Consider the following 20,403-nt stretch of genomic DNA (forward strand, 5'->3'; position numbering starts at 1 on the left):
GGTGTAAGACGTTGCGTGTCTATCCTCTCGTAGGTGCAGCGTCGTCCAGCAGCCAGCCGGAGAGGGCGGCCGGACTAAAAAGACTTCCTTAAGACAAAAAAGTCCCAAAGACACTTTTTTTGTCTTCTCTTTTTATTCTTCCTGGTCCATTTTTAACACTATTGCGCTTTTTTTTCCCAGTCTTTGTTGCATTTGTATAGATTTTTTTTTCCACGCTCCTGAATGAGTTTTTGTGCTTTCTTGGAATGAGGAAAACGTTTTTGGGACTCCCATGGACTGACTGGATTATCAATTTTTTCTTTTTCTTTTTAACCTCTTTTTGATTTTTTCACAGCATTAGAGTTACTTTTTTTTTTAAACTTAATTTGTGTTTGTTTCGGAGGACAGGGTGAAAATTACAATGGCTCTCACTGGACAGAATTCCTGCCAGAAAAGTGAGAATTATTTATTTATTTTTTGAATTGGTCTTAAAGAATTTCATTGTTAAAATACTTTTAAAATACTTTAAAACCACTGGCCAAAAAAACCCCTAAAGCTTCTTTTCATTGAGTATGTTAAACATGATGTAACAGGAAGTACGATCACAGTTTAAACAGGGTTTCCATAGATCCATAACAAGCATCTTGAATCTAACCCAAATGAACCAACCTTAAATTTACTAACAGTAAGCTCAATTTACCCAACTTCAAACCTCAACTTTAACCCCAGCTCCAAACCATACCACCTACCCTAAATTGACCAAACCACACACCCTTAACCAATTAACATCAACCAAACTAACCCTAAAACTACACCCAGCAAAACTAATCAACTTAAGATATTACACCCCAATCGAAAACAGTCCCCTAACTGTAACATTTACCCCAATCAAACCTTATAACTATGAATTGACTAACTTTAACCCAACTAACCCTAACCATCTAAAGCCAAATCCGAATTGAAACCTATCCATAATGTACTCTAGCAATAGCCACTAAATTATTGTAACTAACTCTAACTAATCCTGAACACTGAGTCTAGGGGTCACCAACCTTTTTGAAACTGAGCTACCTGGGTTATCAATTAATGCAAGTGCAATACTGATACATATAAACTTATGAGGTGAATAAACTTGCCAAATTACCAGTCCACTTAATAAATTTTCACCCTGACTAAACTTAGCCGACTAACACAAACCTGATCTTGAATAAAAAAAACCTCTCCCTTCAAACCCTAGTCCTAAACCAACCCTAACTACTACACACTCAAGTTCTTCAAATACTAACCTTCAAACGAATACCTAAAATCAAATCCAAAAAATAACGAACGAATTCCAATGGCACAACAAATTTTGATATATTTTCTTTGTGCTTGGTAATAACTGAAAATGTGTAAAAAAAAATCTAATGCAAATTTTATATTACAGATAGTAACTACTCCCAATAATCATATTTCACAAATGATAGGACTTCATCGTGACTTCCTGAAAGCAGTTCAAAGAATTGACAATAATACCACAACATTGGCATGTTCAAATAATGACAGCAACCACATGATTGTTTAGCTCTTTTGCATTATTAGCAATTTGCTTTTGCTGAAGTAAAAAAAAAAAACCTTCTCCCTAAAAAGCAGTTTTCCTTTATTTGCTTGTTAAAGTCTCTGATATTTCAACGGGTTCTGTACTAGTTGCTAGGCTAAGTGGGCAGGCTAGCTTGCTGGGCAATGTGGCTAGGGTAGAGCGCTAGGCTAGGATAGATGGCTATTGTGAATGATAAAGTGTCAAATGGCATGGAGACGATGAGTGTTCTTTCAGATAAGCGCAATTTTTCTCTATTAAAAACAACAACAAAATTGTAGTGTTCTTTCAGAAGACTGGAAATGGATTAATGGAATTTAAATCCATTTCAATAAGAAAATATAATTTCATATACGTGTAAATTAAGTTATGAGTTTGGTGAAGGCACAAATTAAATTCGTCAGTCAAGGTTAGGGTTAAAGCGCTACCAAGTAATTGATTGTCTGACAAAAAAAATCACTAAAACCATTAACATCAACTTCTCAAATCTGTTATGCCTCACACGGAGTAATTAAATGCACTTGTTTGCAAAGAAGTCATGACTTGGCACGATAACAGCTCATACGGCTTTAACTTTTGTTAACAAACCGAAAAGTGTTACTATGTAACCTACCCTCTTAAGTCCCGCCCTCCACGCAAGCTGTCAATCAAGCCTTTCTTCTTATCAATACCTAATAGTTGAATGGACTATTTATTGCGTGTCGGTAATAGTAGTTTGTGAGTGTGTGTGCGTGTGTGTGTGTATTATGGGATGTAGTCATTACTTGGGGGGGCTATAGCAGGAGGTTGTGCCTGTGAATGTATTTATGATGATGATTTGTATTCACACGTTTTTATGACAATAAAGTCGTGCTGAGCTTATGTAGTGTGTTGGTTAATTCACCATAAAATTTGGTAGGCTTATCAATCATGACTAGACCCACAAAAAAAAAGAAAGAAGCAGTGCCCAAAATGTCACTGGAAATCTGCCTTTATGGTTTGAAGCAGATATTTTAAGCTCATTTTGACCAGTTACGCAACTTAAAAATCTTAGACTCGGATGCTAAATGTCTATTATAAGCAGACCCACAAAAAGTCTCAACAAGCCCTCCCTGAAAAGACACAGGTTGTGTGACATTCTTTGTTTTGACGACAAAGTCAGTTATTTAACGAAACACCAAAACGACACTGAACATATACAGATCTGTACTCTTTTGTTAGCAATGGGGCTTTGGTGGAGATCTACTCGACACGTTTTCAAAATCTAATTCCGTATGTTTGTTGTTTGAAAAACATTTAGATTGGTCCCATTTTGTATGTAACAAAAATGTGGAATTTGAATGGACTTTTGTGATTCATTCATCCATCTATTATCAGTAGTGCTTATATGAATATAAATTGGCCCAATGCAAAATCTATTTTACGTTTTTGTGTGTTTATTTGTTTAGTTTATTGATTTAATTCATTAAACAGCAACATTGTTATAATCCTGCTAACTGTGTCGTATTAAGCTCGTGGCATCCCAAGACTTTTGCCCACGGCCGTGCATTTATATATGTAGGAAGCCATTTTGATTTTAATTGAGGTTTCCCTAATAATTAACATTCCCCAGCTCACATTTTAATCTCATTTGGTTTCAGGCCTTTTTTGGATCATGAACATCGGATCATGCCGCTTCTTATCGCAATTTATGTTGCGTTATCTTTGGTGGCAAATAGCCAGCTAAAAATGTATTTTGTGTGTGTGTGTTCATCTTTAGTGCTGCTGTTATATTTTAATTAAAGTTGAACAGCGGGCTTAATTACTGCCATGATAAACAACATCTTTCTCGTTCGCACTTGCCTGTCTTCAAAGCTCGGTCAAATGCACGCGTGTGCGCACACACAAACACAAACACAAACACACACAGACAAGCACATACACACACATACACGGTGTCTGTGCGGTGATGTAACACATGTGAGTTTATGGCTCTTAATGAAAACTGAGGCCACAGTCCCAGAATCCCAACACTAATCACCATCCCACTCTCTGGACACCACACACACAAACCAACACTGATACTGTGCGTGTGTGTGCATATGCAGTCATCCATTTTGCCACACTCCACACTAGAAGACTGTGTGTGGGTGCCACAAGTCATGCGTGCAACACAGACTGAATTTTTCCTTTTAAGTCTCACAAAAAAAATCTGCCCCCATAGCCAGTTTGACTTATCAACATACATATGGTAGGAATGTCCATCATGAGTTGACCCACAAAAATATCTCAAGAAGCTATGCCTGAAAGGAAACAGGAAGTCGCCCATTTTGGTTTGAAATAGCCATCTTTGGGTTATCCAACTCAAGGGCTTTTTTTTTTTTTTTAATATAAAGCCAGCTGTCTCTGGGCGGGGTACACCCCAAGATGGTTGCCATTCAATCCACGGTGCTTTTAAAATAGTTTTTAATCCCATATGCCAGTTTCACGTACCTACACGTAGCTACATTCGTTATACATGTCATAAGTTAACACAAAATAAGTCTGAAAACCATACCTGGAAATACAGTCATTTTCAAAATCAATTCAAAATATTACACAATATAATATATATTGTTTTAGGTTGCTTTGAGGGCAACGTTTTTTTTTTCTTATTAGAAGGAAATACTTAGCAGCTACTTGCTATTTTTCTGTACTGTTAAACATAGCGTAGCGGCTAAAGAGCGTCAGATTCCCTTGAGAGGCCAAAAACCCTTTGAAAAGAAGAGTTGGATTTAACCGCAGCCAAATGAAGGCCGGCGTAAGTGCTAATAAAGCTCCGCGGTGCAAGCGTTACGATGGCAGATAAAGCTAACCAAGTGTTTAGCGGCCGCGCGTCACAAATTAACAGCGTCGGGAGTGGAGCCGTGTTTTGGCGCCGTGAATCAGAGAATAATGAGAGTTTATTAAGCGCTTGCCCCGCTCAAAGTGGCAATGCGAAATGGACGTTAAAAAAAGCTCAGCGCTAATTTAATTTTCTTTTTTTACGAGCCGCACACTGTCTGCATCTGCAAGCGCTAAAGGGTCGTATTCGCACATCGGATACCCGTACGGGAAGAAAAGGTGACAATGAATCATATTGAACCTCCCACCGAGAATTTCATTAGCCCTTTTCACACGTCACCATCAAAACCCATTTGTGTGAAATGAGCTAACACGAGAAACTCCAGCCAAAGGAGAGCTATTCATTTTCTGGATTCTGAGGTTGTATTAAATGTTTAATAGGGGGAAATGATGGCTGTGTGAAAAGGTACAGCAGGGACCGGGCGGTTTGAGGTTTATCCGGTATTTGTGGCTTTATCAGTGGGAGACTAGTTGTTTGACTAGTCTTCTGGCAATTAGCATAATATAGTAGCCGTGGTATTCGAGGTTTGCTGGGTGGGATGGTGGCTGTGTGAAAGCAGGGACGGGGGTGGAAAGTTGAACAGATGACACCTCTTCTGCCCTGTTTTGTCGAAAAAAAGAATGTTGCTCTCCAATTATACGTGATCCCAACACAGACGTTGTGTTAAAAGCAATTGTATTTCATAAAAGATTTTAGTGGATAAATTAAATAACGAGATAGATACACTTTGGTGTTGGTGGATAAATTAAATAACGAGTTAGATACATTTTTCATCTCACTTCAAATTGAGACTGAAGCCATGATTTCAGAACTTCCCTCAAGGCACCGGATTAGATTTGATAGATGGATGAATATACTTCAGGTGCCATGTGAGAGGACGTTTCAGAGCGTCCCTGAAGGCTAAACACAAGCTTGCTCGATGAACGGATAGACATCATACAAGTACAGCAGATAGATAGTTGGAGGTATTTGGAACCATCGCTCAGTTGTCGTGCAACAGGAAAGCTGTGATTTCAGAGTGTCCCTGAAGGCAACACCTGACATAGATAGATACCGGAACATCAAATACACTCAAGGCCTATGACCACGAAGACAGGCAGAAAGAATTGTTGGTATCACTTGATCTCATTATCACCCACACCTTGTTGTTATATTTAATGAAGGCGAGATGTTAAATTTGACCAAAGTGGCTTTAAAAATGTCTTTTAACATATTTTTAAACCTGCAGCCACCCTGTGAAAAGTCTTTGTGCGTGCATGTGTGTGTGCCTTTGTGAGTGTCCCAACTGTCCTCCTTAATGAGGAAACACAGAGCCGACTAGTTTGTAGAAGGAACCTTCCAACCTCTATTACTGCAATAGTTACAGTGTGTGCTTCAAGTGTGCGTGTGTGTACGTGTGTGCGTGTCCCAGTCTGTCCCCAGTAAACAGCGACTTCTCATTAAAGCTTTCTGCTCGGCTGCCGGCTGACTCCTGCAGACCACCGTGATAATCCACTTCCCAGGACACAAACTCGCACGCAGGCACACACACACGCACACTCACACAGACACACACAGACACACATACTCGCAGTGCCTTGGCGGTCACCTGTGGCGAAGATGAGAGAGGAGAGGGATGAGAGTGATGGAGGTGGAGGAATGAGACAAGAGTAAATATGATGTTTGACTTGTTTTGTGTAGATGAGAAGGAGAAAGGAGGGGTGCTACCGAAGAGGAAAAAGGAAAGCTATGCTCGAGGGGAGAAGAGAAGAGAACTAAAGAAGAGGTAGAGGATTTTTGTTTTTATATTGGAAGAGATCTAGAGTAGCGCTGCAGAAGATAAAGCAGTGGACGACAGGAATGAGTTTTTCAGTAGATCCAGATCTAGAAGGGAAGAAGAAAATCTAGTGTAGAAGAACGGAGGAGCGATGAGTTGGAGAGTCGAAGAGAGGAGTTACAGAGTAGAAGACTTGATCATTAAGACAAAAAAAAGGGGTAGAGATCTAGAGGAGGACACAGAAGCAAAGAGATGAGAACTCGAGTGGGTAAGGAGGTTAAAGGGGGGGGAACAGAAAATATCTGAAAAAGTTAAGATGTGAGAACTCGAGGTGAGAAAGCAGTCGACATGAGAGGGGAGAAGTAGAGTTGAAGAGATGAGATGGAGATGTGGTGAAGATGGGAGATCCTGAGAAGAAGGAAGATCAATGAGAGCGATGAGCTCCAGGGTAAAAGAAATCTAGTGGAGAGAGGGGAATTATAGAATATGAGAAAAAAATCATATAGAAAAGCAACAAAAATGAAATAGTGAAAATATAGAGATTTAAATGCACACAGTCATAACGGGATCCCTCCTTTGCTAGCTTTTGTCTCGGAAGCAAAGCAAAAAAAAAGCCATATCTGCACTTACATCTTCAATTCAGTCTGTGGGCCTCTCGAGCCCCTTTCACGTAATCAAAATAATCAGATTGTTGTTGTGTGGCAATATGATGCTGGGTTCTGTGTGAAAAGCCCAAGTTGAGAAACGCAGACTCCACCATAATGTATGTCATGAAACTCAGACTGCACGAGAAGCAGGGCGAATTGCCCTTGCCCTCGTTCGATGACGCTGCCTTTGACGTGGCGCACGACACGGCGGAGCAAAGTCAAGTGCTGTGAAAGTGTTTTGACAGAGGGGGTAGCGCCACGATGAGTTAGTGCTGCCTTCCCCCGCTTAATCCTGGGATATTATCGCCTCCTCTGCGTGTAAGGATTAGCCTCCCCTCTGAGCTCCAGCACAGGGGCTCGCTCCTGCTCCTGCTCCGCTCAGTCCAGCCACAAGCCCTCCTTGGCGACTATGCTTGCGGCAGCGATCCCCCTCCATCACCTCCACCACCGCCTTCCACCTCCTCCAGCTATGCATCGGTGGATTGTTTGGTCCAGAGTGTGGTGCTGAATAGCCAATGAAGGGGACGGCAGTAATGGCGAGTGCGCATCTCCCCGGGCAACACTTAAAACGCCTCCCCCCAATTAACCTCACACACACACACACAAACACACGCACACTGAACAGATAACATGCGCATTGATATGCACTATACAAAGTCATACAGCGCGGACACGCATCAGGGTCACAGGGAGGCTGATGCTCATAATTCATATCACATGCAGTCACATACACAATCACAAATACACACACACACACGCTCACTCAAGGAAACATTAGCACACACAGCTTGGTGCAGGATTCTGTATTTACAATTCGGGTCACATAAGCACAGATAAAACCACACCAAGGCCAACATGGGTCACTGGTGCCACTGACTATAGTAAACCAATGCACGCACACGTGCACGCACGCCATGCATACACAACACACACACACAGTCTTACTGTAACACTTGTGTGACCACACACACACTCACATTCGCACACATGGAAACAGATAAAATGCAAGTAAGACATGCACACAATCGAAATATACATGCACATAATTCACACTTGTGCGCACGCACACACACACACACACACACACACACACACACACACACACACACACACACACACACACACACACACATATAAACTAGTGAAAAACACTGTTCAATGTAGGTACAATGCACTCCAACACATACACAAACACATACACAACTAAAATGCATGCAATCACACATAGACATACATAAATACACACACTTGAGAAAACATTTACATGATATGCAGAAAAATGTCATGCGTGCACATACGCACACACACATACACACTTCCTTCGGGAACAAGAGAAATGAGCTCTCTTCGACCTTCCGATTTGCCGTCTGACTTTCCAGTCACTACAGTAAACTATTCTCATAGCCGCCGGGGTCCCATTGGCCGAGCTGCTGCTGGGGGGGCGGGGCCAAAGCCTCCCAGGCTCGTTGACTGCAAATGGACGCGTCAGACGTCGCATCACATCCTTCACATTTGTTGGCTTAGGGGACATTACGAGGTGTGTGTGCGTGTGCATATGTGTGTGTGTGTGCTTGTCTAGAGGCTCCATGTTGTTCTGCTCCAGTTGTGTCGCTCTCTCAGACACCAGCCCTGTCCTCCACGGTCCACTTCCTGTCCATTTCCTGGTGCCCCTTGACCCCTGCTGGTTGACTTGAGACTTCCCGGGGGTCCGAGTGTGTGCGTGTCTGTGTGTGCGTGTGTAATGAAGCGTAAAGAGGCACTCGGATGATTTTCCCTTGTCTTTCTACTGAACTTCACACTAATCACTGCTCAGTTACAGGAGGCGCTATTACGCATAAGACGCGAATACACTGATACACATTGTTTATTTTCATCAGGCGTTATTTGGCAGTTAGTTAGCATCGCTTACCTAACAAGGGCTGACTGCTGTTAGGGGCAACGCCCTCAATGTCCCTTAAAGTAAGAGTTTCACCTGGCTTCTTCCGTTGCGTATTTGATCTCCGTTAAATGCGGCTGAAGACAATATTGTCAATTTGGTGACGTCAGTATTATTATTGTTCTGTTGGAGTCTAAATGGGAGGCTGAAATCCAAAATCTCATTTTTGTACTTCTAAGAAAGTATCTGAGGCAGAACTGTTTGCATAAAAAGGGGGCTTCTTTCTCACTGACTCTCAATGCTGAACTTTTGTCCCCCTGATTTGCTGCTTACCGTGAAAGGTAGATTGAGAATAATTTTTTTTCAGTTTTGGAATACTGTCAGAGGCAGGACTGTTTGTTTATTAAAAATGCATACGTTCTTATTCCTCAGATTTATTGAGCTGTGTGAAAGATAGATTAGAAAATATCCCAACTTCTGGGGAAATATCAGATGCAGGACTTTTTATGCCTGAAACACACATCACTAAATTAGGGTTTTTGAAGTTGACCTGTCGATTTGTCAACTTTTGGAGCGGTATGAGAGCTGTGTCAAATTAAATAAATAAATAAATAAATAAATAAATAAATAAATAAATAAAATTGTGACGAAGTGAGTGTCAGGGTGAAACTTTACCTGCTCCCGATGTCTGCCCTCTGTTTTCACTGTTTTGTGTTACGCCGTACATAAAAAATGCAAAGACCGTCTTTAACACCATTGTTCTAAAAAGTACCGACACCGAATATGCTAAAGGAAAAGTTGAAACCGCGCAGGAATTCGTGATAAAAAGTCGACGGCGGGTCGTGGGGTCATTGTTGTGGGTTTTGACACATCACTGCCGTTCCCCACATTTGCGTGAAAGGGGGCCACTCAATATTTAACGCACGCTGCGGGAAATGTGCGCGGCACGAGTGGGGAGCGTGTTTGATTCATTATTCAACCTCCTCGCGCTTTTTCTCCCGCTCGCTCTCGTGCTGCATGAGCGAGATAACGGCTCGGCTTCACGCCGTAATTCTTTTGCATCACAGATTAGGCAAAGGGAAAAAAAACCTGAAAAAACTATACCATGGAATTTTGCAGGGGGAAAACACGGAAAACACTCAGAAACTCGCTTCTGTTGTTTGTATCTTCAACATTTAACGCTGGGACGATGAAGAAGACGACGGAATGACCGTAACCATCCTCTTCCACATCCCCCGCCGCCGTCATGCAAATATACTGCAAAGAAATTTCCCAGCGGCTTCCTAGACGGCCGTCAAAAACGCTGCGGGGAAAAAAAAAACAACCCAATCCCAACGTTAACAAATCCTTTCATTTTGCTTCTTTCTCCCGCTGGTTTGCTTCGTTACGTATGCAAATGAGACGGTCCCCCGCCTCGCGTCCCAGCGCCTCGTTACGCGGCGAGCTGGGATCAGTTACAAAGGAGAGACTATGAGCGCGGGGGTGCAAGGGAGCGAGGGAGATCAAGCGCCAGAAGATGATGACGATGATGATGGTGCGCACACCAGCATAAATACACACAACTCGACTCACAAAGACTCACATTCGCTCTCACAAACACACTTCCACGCACCCAGACGGTGTGCGCGATTCTAAACTTTTGGCTGCATTTTTGCTTGAGAGCGCCCCGCGGCAGATATGTTGCGCCACATAGCGTTGTGGGCAAAGCGGGCCCCGGGGCACAGTCACATTTAGCGCAGCTACGCCTTATTTGTTCATTTCACGCCGAACACCGCCTGATAACAACTTCCTCTTTTATCTCCCGCAAAAGCACGATACAACAACCAACCTTGGACTGTGTATGTGCGAGCGAGCGCGCGTGTACGTGTTGTTCCTGCGCGTGCATGTCTGACCAGCCTGTCCTCATGTGAACACCGTGTGGTAAATCAAAAAGTTTCTTTACTTCATTTGGGAAAAAAAATATTACAAGTGCGTACACCCACGCACGAAAAACAAAGCCTCATTGTTGACGATGAAGACTCAAGTTTCTCCATCTCCAGGAAGTTTAAAGCTTCCTCCAAGTCAACTTGCTCCCGGGAAAACTTTTTTTGACAGAATTTTACTGGAACGCTTCCAAGAAAAAAAAACTTTTATGTTCTTAATCTTTTCGCATTGCCGCATTGTTGTCGTGTGTGTCCGCCTGCGTGTGTGTGTGTTAATGATTTTGTAATGTCGATGTCTGCGAAGTTGTGAGAAAGAACCTCACTCATAATTTAACGCTTTTCTCATTTTTTTTCTCCCGAAGAGGATGACAAAATCTCTTTCTCGCCGTGTTCCACTTTGCCCAAATGTCGTATGGGAATGTGTTGTTGTTTTTCTGTTGGTGTTAGCGATGTGCATTCCAGTTCTTTTAAGTGAACTGAAGCTTTAGAATTAGTTTATGCATATATATATATAAAATATATATATATATATATATATATATGCCTGAAATTTGTTATCCAATATATCTACTGCAATTTCACATTAGATTGCTGGTTTGAAATTTACTTTTAATATTATTATTATTAAATAAACATTTGTTAAAACTTGCCTGGTGTTTTATTCCATGTTTTTGTATTCGCCAATTAAAACATAAAAATCAGACATTTGGTTAACTGCTTTATATGATGATGTGTTTTACGTTGTTATAGGAGTTGGTGTCCGCCAAAATAACAAATGTCGGCATAACGGATGTTTTTTTTCAAACTTTTATTCAAACACATTCGGTATAATAACTACAATCCAACAAATACAAAATTAAAACCTCAATGTCGTCATAGCGTGTGTCAGCTGGCATAGCAGCAACGCTGTCTGTCATTCACTCGTGTATCTTCGCGAACGAACCTGAAAATGGCGGTGTACCTAATAGAGTGTCCGAATGACGTCACAGATCAACCAGCCAACCACCTCATGGACACTTCAATAGGTACACTACACGAGGTAAAAATAAATAAATAAATAAATAAATAAGAAGGATTCGGTGAATGATTCTTTTGAACAAATCTTATGAGTGAACCGATTCTAAAGATTCAGTTCTTAAACGCACTGCACATCACTAGTACAAAGGAGTGCAGACGGCCAGAAAGTACCAGGTCGGAATAGCCGACTGGTTAGTGATACGCGCTCTTGCTCGGTAAGACCTGGGTTCGATCCCAGGTGAGAGCATATACCTTGATGTGCTTTTAGTGAAAAGTGCCACACCCGCCCTTACCCCCACTTTCTGATTGGCCGTTTGATCGGTGACGTCATTCGGACACTCTATTAGGTACACCATCATTTTCAGGTTTCAGGTAATGAAGTGGCCAGTTATTAGATACATTTGAAAATGGCGGTGTACCTAATGGAGTGTCCAAGTGACGTCACAGATCAAACAGTGAACCAGGGGTGTCGACCTCCAGTCCTCGAGGGGCCGCGTTCCAATATGTTTTCCAAGTTACCCTCGTTAAACACACCTGCGTGAAAAGATTTTGGTCATTTTCACGTCCTGCAGGAGCTAAACTTTTCACGCAGGTGCACTTAACGAGGGAATCACACGGACACTCCATTAGGTACACCGCCATTTTCAAGTGTACGTAATAACAGGCCACTTTATTAGGGAAATATCATGGTCAAAGGTCACAGGTGTCAAGCTCTAGTTCTCGGGGCCGCGTTCCAATATGTTTTCCAAGTTACCCTCGTTAAACACACCTGCGTGAAAAGATTTTGGTCATTTTCACGTTCTGCAGGAGCTAAAACTTTTCACGCAGGTGCACTTAACGAGGGAATCTTGGAAAACATGTTGGAATGCGGCCCCAAGGACGAGAGCTTGACACCTGTGACCTTTGACCATGATATTTCCCTAATAAAGTGGCCTGTTATTAGGTACACTTGAAAATGGCGGTGTACCTAATGGAGTGTCCGTGTGATTCCCTCGTTAAGTGCACCTGCGTGAAAAGTTTAGCTCCTGCAGAACGTGAAAATGACCAAAATCTTTTCACGCAGGTGTGTTTAACGAGGGTAACTTGGAAAACATATTGGAATGCGGCCCCTCAAGGACTGGAGGTCGACACCCCTGGTTCACTGTTTGATCTGTGACATCACTTGGACACTCCATTAGGTACACCGCCATTTTGAAGTGTACCTAATAACAGGCCACTTCATTACCTGAAACCTGAAAATGATGGTGTACCTAATAGAGTGTCCGAATGACGTCACAGATCAAACAGCCAATCAGAAAGAGGGGGTGAGGGTGGGTGTGGCACTTTTCACCAAAAGCACACTAAAGTATATGCTCTCACCTGGAATCGAACGCAGGTCATACCAAGCAAGAGCGCATATCGCTAACCAGTCGGCTATTTCGACCTGGCAGCTTTTGGCCGTCGGCACTCTTTTGTACTAGTGATGTGCATTCCAGTTCCTTTAAATGAACTGAATCTTTAAAATCGGTTCACTCAAAAGATTTGTTCAAAGGAATCATTCACCAAATCGTTAGCTATACTTTCTTATTTATTTATTTATTTATTTATTTATTTTTACCTCGTGTAGTGTACCTATTGAAGTGTCCATGAGGTGTACCTAATCACAGGCCACTTCATTCGGGAAAAAGCTCAAGTGAAAGTGCCACACCCGCCCTCAGCCCCACCTCCTGATTGGCTGGTTGATCTGTGACATCATTCGGACACTCTATTAGGTACACCGCCATTTTCAGGTTCGTTTGCGAAGATTCACGAGTGAGTGACAGACAGCGTTGCTGCTATGCCAGCTAACACACGCTATGACGATATTGAGGTTTTAATTTTGTATTTGTTGGATTGTAGTTGTTATTATACAGAATGTGTTTGAATAAAAGGTTGAAAAAAACATCCATTATGCCGACATTTGTTATTTTGGCGGACACCAATTCCTATAACAACGTAAAACACAGTCATATAAAGCAGTTAACCAAATGTCTGATTTTTATGTTTTAATTGGCGAATATAAAAACAAGGAATAAAACACCAGACACGTTTTAACATAAATGTTTATTTAATAATAATGATAAAAGTCAATTTCAAACCAGCAATCTAATGTGAAATTGCAGTAGATATATTGGATAACAATATTCAGGCGTATATATGCATACACGTTATTTAAAAACTGCTATAAATGTTATAAAATCAAGATTACCCAAAGAGAAGCATAATCTCCCCGTTGTTGCATAACGGCGCATCCCTTCATGCAATAAAATTAGCCGTTAGCTTGGAGAAAACGTGCATAAAATAAGTGGAGTTTCAGTGAGTGGTTCTTTTTTTCCTTGGCAAATCGTAAATCTAACATTCTGGTTTACATAGTTCACGCCAGGAGACGCAACACGTTCACTGACTGATCCGTTGATGCGCGTCATTTTCTTCTTCGTTTTACTTTACGGCGAGGTGGCACCAGCTTCAATGCGCATTACCGACACCTACTGGTTGAAGTCATATGAACCGTTCACTGAAAGAATTCGTTCTTTTGAACGAATCGTTCACTCACGAGCCAACACTAGTTGGTGTTGTTGCTGCTGCATGGTGGATACTTTCACTTCCTATTTCCTTACACTTGCTGCTTCCGTACGGAACTTTTCACTTTTCTACGTAGATGTTTTCATTACTTGAGATCACATCATTCACTGTCACTTGGGAAGTTTTCAATGACTTCACTCGTGTGTGAGGAAGTTCTTACTCTCGCATGGTGTCTTTTTTACTTTCTGCATAATTCCAAGATGGCGGCGTCCCATTAATGAGTCCCCTGGTCCCCGTGGCCCCTCCCACCTTCACTTGCTCCTTAGTGCATCCTGGGAGATATTACCGCCGCGGGCGCCGACTCTGCAAATTTATTCACTTTTGTTGGATAATTGAATTTTCCTGTCATAGTAGGGCCAGACCGCAGGGATGACAACCACTCTTCCTTCTCCTTGTCTTTCTTCTTCTTCTATTAATAATCATCGTCGTTGTTGTCAAACCGCCGCTAATTCTGTACTGCCTCAGATGTGCGTTGATTTACTTTGCTGTTGATGTTATTTACGTTCTGGCGGGTGCGAGCGTGACGCATCCAGACGACGACGGGGTGCCGAGAGGGGGGTGGGGTCACTTATTTCCAGCGAGAAGGGCACTTCCAGTTTTGATGTGCGGGTTAACGCCAACAACGCTTTTAATCTACAACGCGATGACAGCTCCAATGCGCTCATATGACATGATGGAAAACAACAACGTGTGCATGCGTCAATCATGCGCTATCAATCGGCCGCACGCTATTCAGATGTGTAACGGTTGATTTAAAAATGGAAAACTAAAATTTCTCCACTGTTTTTATTTTTTGACGCAACAGAAAACACTATGAGCACATGTCCATCAATTGTGTATCTTCTGAAGTATTTCACTGACAGAAAGCTGTCTCCACACATGCACCATCAGTTAACTATTCCACTTTTTCATCTTCTGAAGTGTTTTTTTTTCTGCTCTAAAAACCCTAACCATTTCACACTCACACCAATAAATCAAATAAACTATATGCGTCCCATCAATTGTCACATAGTTATGACATTCAAGAGATTCTCATGACACATTTGTGTCTCAAAGTGTTTGAACCAGGCAACACGGATTTAAAACAGAAAAACTCCTACTGTCGAACGACACAACAGGAAAAAAAAAATGTCTCAACTACTCGCCATCAATCGCCACCCCTCGCCATCAATCACCACCACTCGCCATCAATCGCCTTGCGAAGATAATCGCTCCATTTGCATTTACAACGAGAGAAAACTGAAACGCTTCTGCTCTCATCTGATACGACAGAAAACTACTCGTGCATATTTCCATTACTCGCCACCAATCGCCATTGCATCCGAAATGACCATTCTGCTATTTTGACCTTTGAAATGTGGCACCTAGTCTATATTTGATCTTTACTAATGTTTCTCCCTTAACTCAACAATACTGTCTTGTGTCTTTCAAAGGTAGTTTTTCCAATTTAAAGCATGTATTTTTCATTTATTAACGAAATTGTCTAAATGTAAGTGTAAGTGATTGGTGGGTAGCCTATTTCTGTCAATTGGCTGGCTAACAATCCAGGGTTTATCCACGTGATCAACTCCAACTCACCCGCAACCTAATGAGGACGAGCAACAAAGAAAATAGAAGGATGCTACAAAAGACACCATTTTTGTATTCAGGTCAGCTTGTGAATTTAAAGTAAAGTAAACCTTGTAGCTTTAAAGACCTCGCACACTCACGCACACACTCTGACACGCACACATACGCACAACTCGCATTGGTCAAATATTTATGTGCTGGAGAAGCTGCTGCAGCGTTATTGCACTTGAAGTTGCTTCAGGCGCCTTCTGTCCGATTCTTTCACAAATGTTAAAATACAAAATGCTACAAAACTCGAGCATCAAACATGCACAGGCACAAACAAGCACGGAATGCATCTCCTCATTCAGGACAATCTGAATTTCACGCCGCCCTTTACAACCAGATTCCTCCCATGTGGCTGTTTTCTACAAAAGGTAGAAGGCACAAAGAGAGAGACCATGACAATTTCCTGTCTTTTCAGGTTGTATCAAAGGCATAACAGAGGCAGGTCAGTGTGTGAAAGGGGATTAGCCAAAAGAAGGAACGGGGGCTGTGAAGTTTAACAACCAGCATTCATTTTTCACACTTACTTTCACACTGGCCACCTTTCACTCTACCATCAAAAAGCGATTATTTCTCTTTCCTTATGTATGACTGGACTGTGTAAACGTTTCAAAGCTTTGTGGAAAAGGACACCAACATTTTCCACCTTAGAATGGAGTACAAGTGGAATGAATTGCACTGCCATTAAAAACAGATTTTTTTTTTTACTGTTTTTAACCATCAAAATTACCTTTCACACAGCTTACAACCAACAACGTTTTCTCATTTTTCTTCTTCCACGTGTTGTTGTCGTGTGTGAAAGGTACCAAAGTAGATGGGAGGGACCAAGACAAATTTCTGACTTCTGAGGATTGTTGTGGCTGCATAACATACACTTTGCAGAAACGCGGAAGTGAGAAATTTCCCAGCAGTTGTGTGAAAGGGGATGAGAAAAAAAACGTTCTGTGTGAAAGGCACCAATTACAACGCGGACTTTTTGCACAATCACTGTGTGAAAAGGTTTGAAAATTGCTCATTGAACAAAACACAGGCGAAAAAAAATTGCCTTTTGTCAATTATTTATTTTTTTTTGTCCTTCAGACGTCATAAAATAATGTAAAGAATGGGGACAAGGGTGTTTTCGAAAGAGCGGGCAACTTTTCCTTTTTTTTTATTGTTATATTTCATATTCTGCAAGTATTTTTCTTTTGCTGATAATTTCCCGTCTCCTTCCTTTACTGCCAAACCTGACACATGAAAGAGCTCATTCCCTTCACTCCCTCTCTTATTTTCCTCCATCTTCATCTCACCTTCGTCGTCGTCGTCCCTGCGTCCTTTAAGTAATTGCCGTTTAATTGAATTTCTGCAAAAGTCGTTGAAGTGAGAATAAACAGTGACTAGACAAAGTTTGAATGTGACCCCCCAAAAGTGATTGGTTGGGGGGTAGTTGCTATAATTTTTTAACAATACAAATGTTACTAGTAAAATTAATTCTAAATTCAGCATGCATAAAAAAACTGTGAAAAGGGTGTGATTATTTTTCAAAAGCATCACTTAAATGATCTCTTTAAAAAAATGACGCTTAAATCCTCAATCCAAGGATTCAAATTAATCAAATTATTGTCAATTTAAGACACCCATAAAAAAAGAATCACTCATACTTGACTTGCAAGTCTTCAGTTGACGTTTGTTCTCCACAAAAATACAAGAGGAGCAAGACAGAACGTTTTCAGCACTCTGGACAGCTCCCCATTCACCCAGTTGTCAGCGGAGCCTCTCGCCCCACCATCGATTAATTGTTTCACCTTTAGGGGAGAAAGCTTGAAATAGTCGGCCACAATGGTATGACAATCGAATAGAAATCACGTTTTAGGGACCAAATGCAAAGTTCATGACGCAGCATTAGCCGCATTTTTTACTCAGGAAGTCCTTCAAGCGCCAACCAACCGTACATCAGCCAGCGGGAATAATAAAAGGCGAGAGAGAAAGCAGGAATACGAAATGTGTGAGTGAGCATGTTGGCGAGTCAGCAGCGGCGCTCGCTCGCTTGCTGCCTGCAAAATGGAGGCCATGAATTTCAATTGACAACAAGCGGACGGACGCCATTTGGGGGGCAAGTAGGAGGGGGGCTGCTTTTACCGGCCAGGACAGAACCCCCACGCACCCCTCCTCGCCTTGCACCCCCTATTCCTCAGAGCCCGGGGTATTAGAGAATGATCTAATGTCACGCGTGGGGAGAGAAAGGTTACTTTCTGCACACGCGCTTCACATTTGCCTTTTGCCTCGCTGACCTTTTCGGCATTCTTTCTTCTCCCACTTTTCTTCAATATCATGCGTTCTCTTTTTTCTTCTTCTTCTGTTGGGCTACTAATTGGCTTTGTTCACGCACATCGTTTAAAAAAGCCGACAGCGCTGGCGCACCGCTAACCTCAGCACCACATTATCCTCAAAAGCATCTAACAAATCTTATTAAACATCTACAGAGTGATTTTGCATCACAGAAGCACCATCACAAAACTTATTATACCGCTCACCCCTTTTAAAATTCCGTCAGAGTTAGCACACCCCTTTCCAGGGCACCCCAACCCCTTTCAAAAGTAATTTCTATGGAGCATCCGTTGATTGATTTTGGATGATTTGGCAGCATTTAGTCACTGGAACAAAAAAAAAAATTACTGGAGTGAAATCAATGTTTACAGCGGTGCATCTTTTTCATTTTCGTCACGCCCTGGAGATTGCCCACCAGAGTTGCATGAATTCCACTTTTTCCATAACAGTTTTAATCAAACGCAGCCCGTGGAGGTCCCCCATCCCTTGGGGAAGCTGTCATTATATACTGTATGAAGTTAATTAAAGTTTATTTTCATTGTTGTCACGGCAACACAACTTATTAAGCGTGTGTTGTGTTTTGCAGATCTGAGGCCCCTCCCGGACGTGGCCATGACGGGCAACTGCACGCGTGAGTGCACCGAGTTCGGCCACTCGGACTCATGCTGGATGCCGGGTCAGCCGTCGCCGAACCGCAAGGTGCCCAAAGGGGCCGCCGTTCCCCCGAAGCTGTCCACCTTCGTGCCTTACCAGGAGATGGACGCCACTCACGACCCGCCTCCACCCGTGGCTAATGGCAGTCCTAAGCCCGTCCCCGTGGAAGAGCGTGGTGTGGGCGGTGGCAGGGTTGCTAACATGCGCTTCATGACGCCCTACAGCAGTGCCTACCCCCTGGGGGCCGCCGGCCAGACCCCTGCCAAAGACTGCGGCCTGGAGGAGATCCCCCTCAGCCAGGCAGTGGAGTTCCACTCAGCCACCACCCCCACAGGCCACGCCGCCAAGAGGGAGATCTACCTGTGAGGGAGGACCGTCGCGCGTCACTCTCCTTTGACGCTGCTCACTTGAACACCTTGACAAAAACACCACCCCAGCCCACCTCACTATCCCCCTCAACACCTTACCAGGATCTGAAACCTTTCCTTCACTGTCCCCTAAATACCATTCCGCTCTACTATTCACCTTCATGCCCACCCAAAAACACTACCCCCACCCCTAACCACCTCACCCCTCAATCAGCTCCTTTACAGCCCCTGAACACCTCACCATCCCAAATGACATCCCTGCTCTATTAAACTATTACTGTCCCTACGGAAACCATATTCTCCAACCAACTCACCACCCCTTTAAACATTTCATTGAGCTCTCAAACACCTTTGTTACAAGCCCAAACACCTCCCTAATTGCTTGTGAGCGCCTCAACACATCGTTAACACATGAAACACATTTCCCGTCCCTCCATGACCTCACCATAACCCCAAGGCCTTTCCATACCCAAATAAACGCCCGATGCCCGAAACACCTCATGGGTTCTCCTGAATACCTCACCACCTCCAGCAAACCTTTCACCGAGCACCTCTCCTGCCCTTAAACACCTCACCTGTGCCTGGTTGTGTTTTAGCACAGCCCACATTCCCTTATGCCCACTGCTCTAGGCCCCGCCCACCTGGCTTTGTGCCAGCCAATCAGCTGTAAATGAGGAAATGGAAAGAATGTAAACAACAAACTGCTTTGTGTCTTCTTTTTTCACCCCCACCATCTCACCCCACCACCCGACGCCTCCCCCTCGAGTGGGCTTTGTTGTAAATCTTTTCTCACTATTCTGCGTGAAACTATCTAGCCTGACTTTGAACTTCTTTCTTTGGATTTAGGGGAAGAATTTCTGGACGTCAAACAATCTGGCATGTTTGTTTTTTATCCTTTGTTTTACGAGGATATTTGCCTCGTTAACATATGGAGTGAATCTTTTTTTTCCCCCTAATTCCACATGTAAATACAATATTGTAAAGCTCATGTGACGTCACGTTGCTGGACTGATGAGTTTTGCATGTACAGACGCTGCAGAAATTTTTTTTTGGGGGGGAGCGCTCGTGAAGGGACAAAATTGTTATCCACAAGTTTACTGCCAGATCAAAACTGAAACTTTCATCGTCGTCGTCATCATCAAGGTTGTAATTAGTAATATTCAAGTGAATCCAAAATGTTTTTGTGATTGTTGTTGTCGATTCAATTTTGATTGACACAGAATTGATCAAAAGAGGAAGTCAAT

General features: G+C 42.6%; 1 protein-coding gene across 2 annotated transcripts in view; it reads left to right on the forward strand.

Annotated features, from left to right (window-relative positions):
• Positions 1–20,122, forward strand: part of LOC119129719 (protocadherin-1-like) — an 81,383-nt gene extending 61,261 nt beyond the window's left edge. Inside the window, exon 5 of one of the 2 annotated variants that reach the window (XM_037263106.1) lies at positions 18,724–20,122. In XM_037263106.1, coding sequence (XP_037119001.1) covers positions 18,724–19,157 — 434 coding nt within the window. In that variant the 3' untranslated portion in view covers positions 19,158–20,122. Of the gene's footprint in view, positions 1–33; positions 6,360–18,723 lie in introns of those variants that run through there. The other variant, XM_037263107.1, reaches the window with a different exon arrangement.
• Positions 20,123–20,403: the final 281 nt, after the last annotated feature.

Source organism: Syngnathus acus, chromosome 10 (assembly GCF_901709675.1).
Source record: "Syngnathus acus chromosome 10, fSynAcu1.2, whole genome shotgun sequence".
Taxonomy (NCBI): domain Eukaryota; kingdom Metazoa; phylum Chordata; class Actinopteri; order Syngnathiformes; family Syngnathidae; genus Syngnathus; species Syngnathus acus.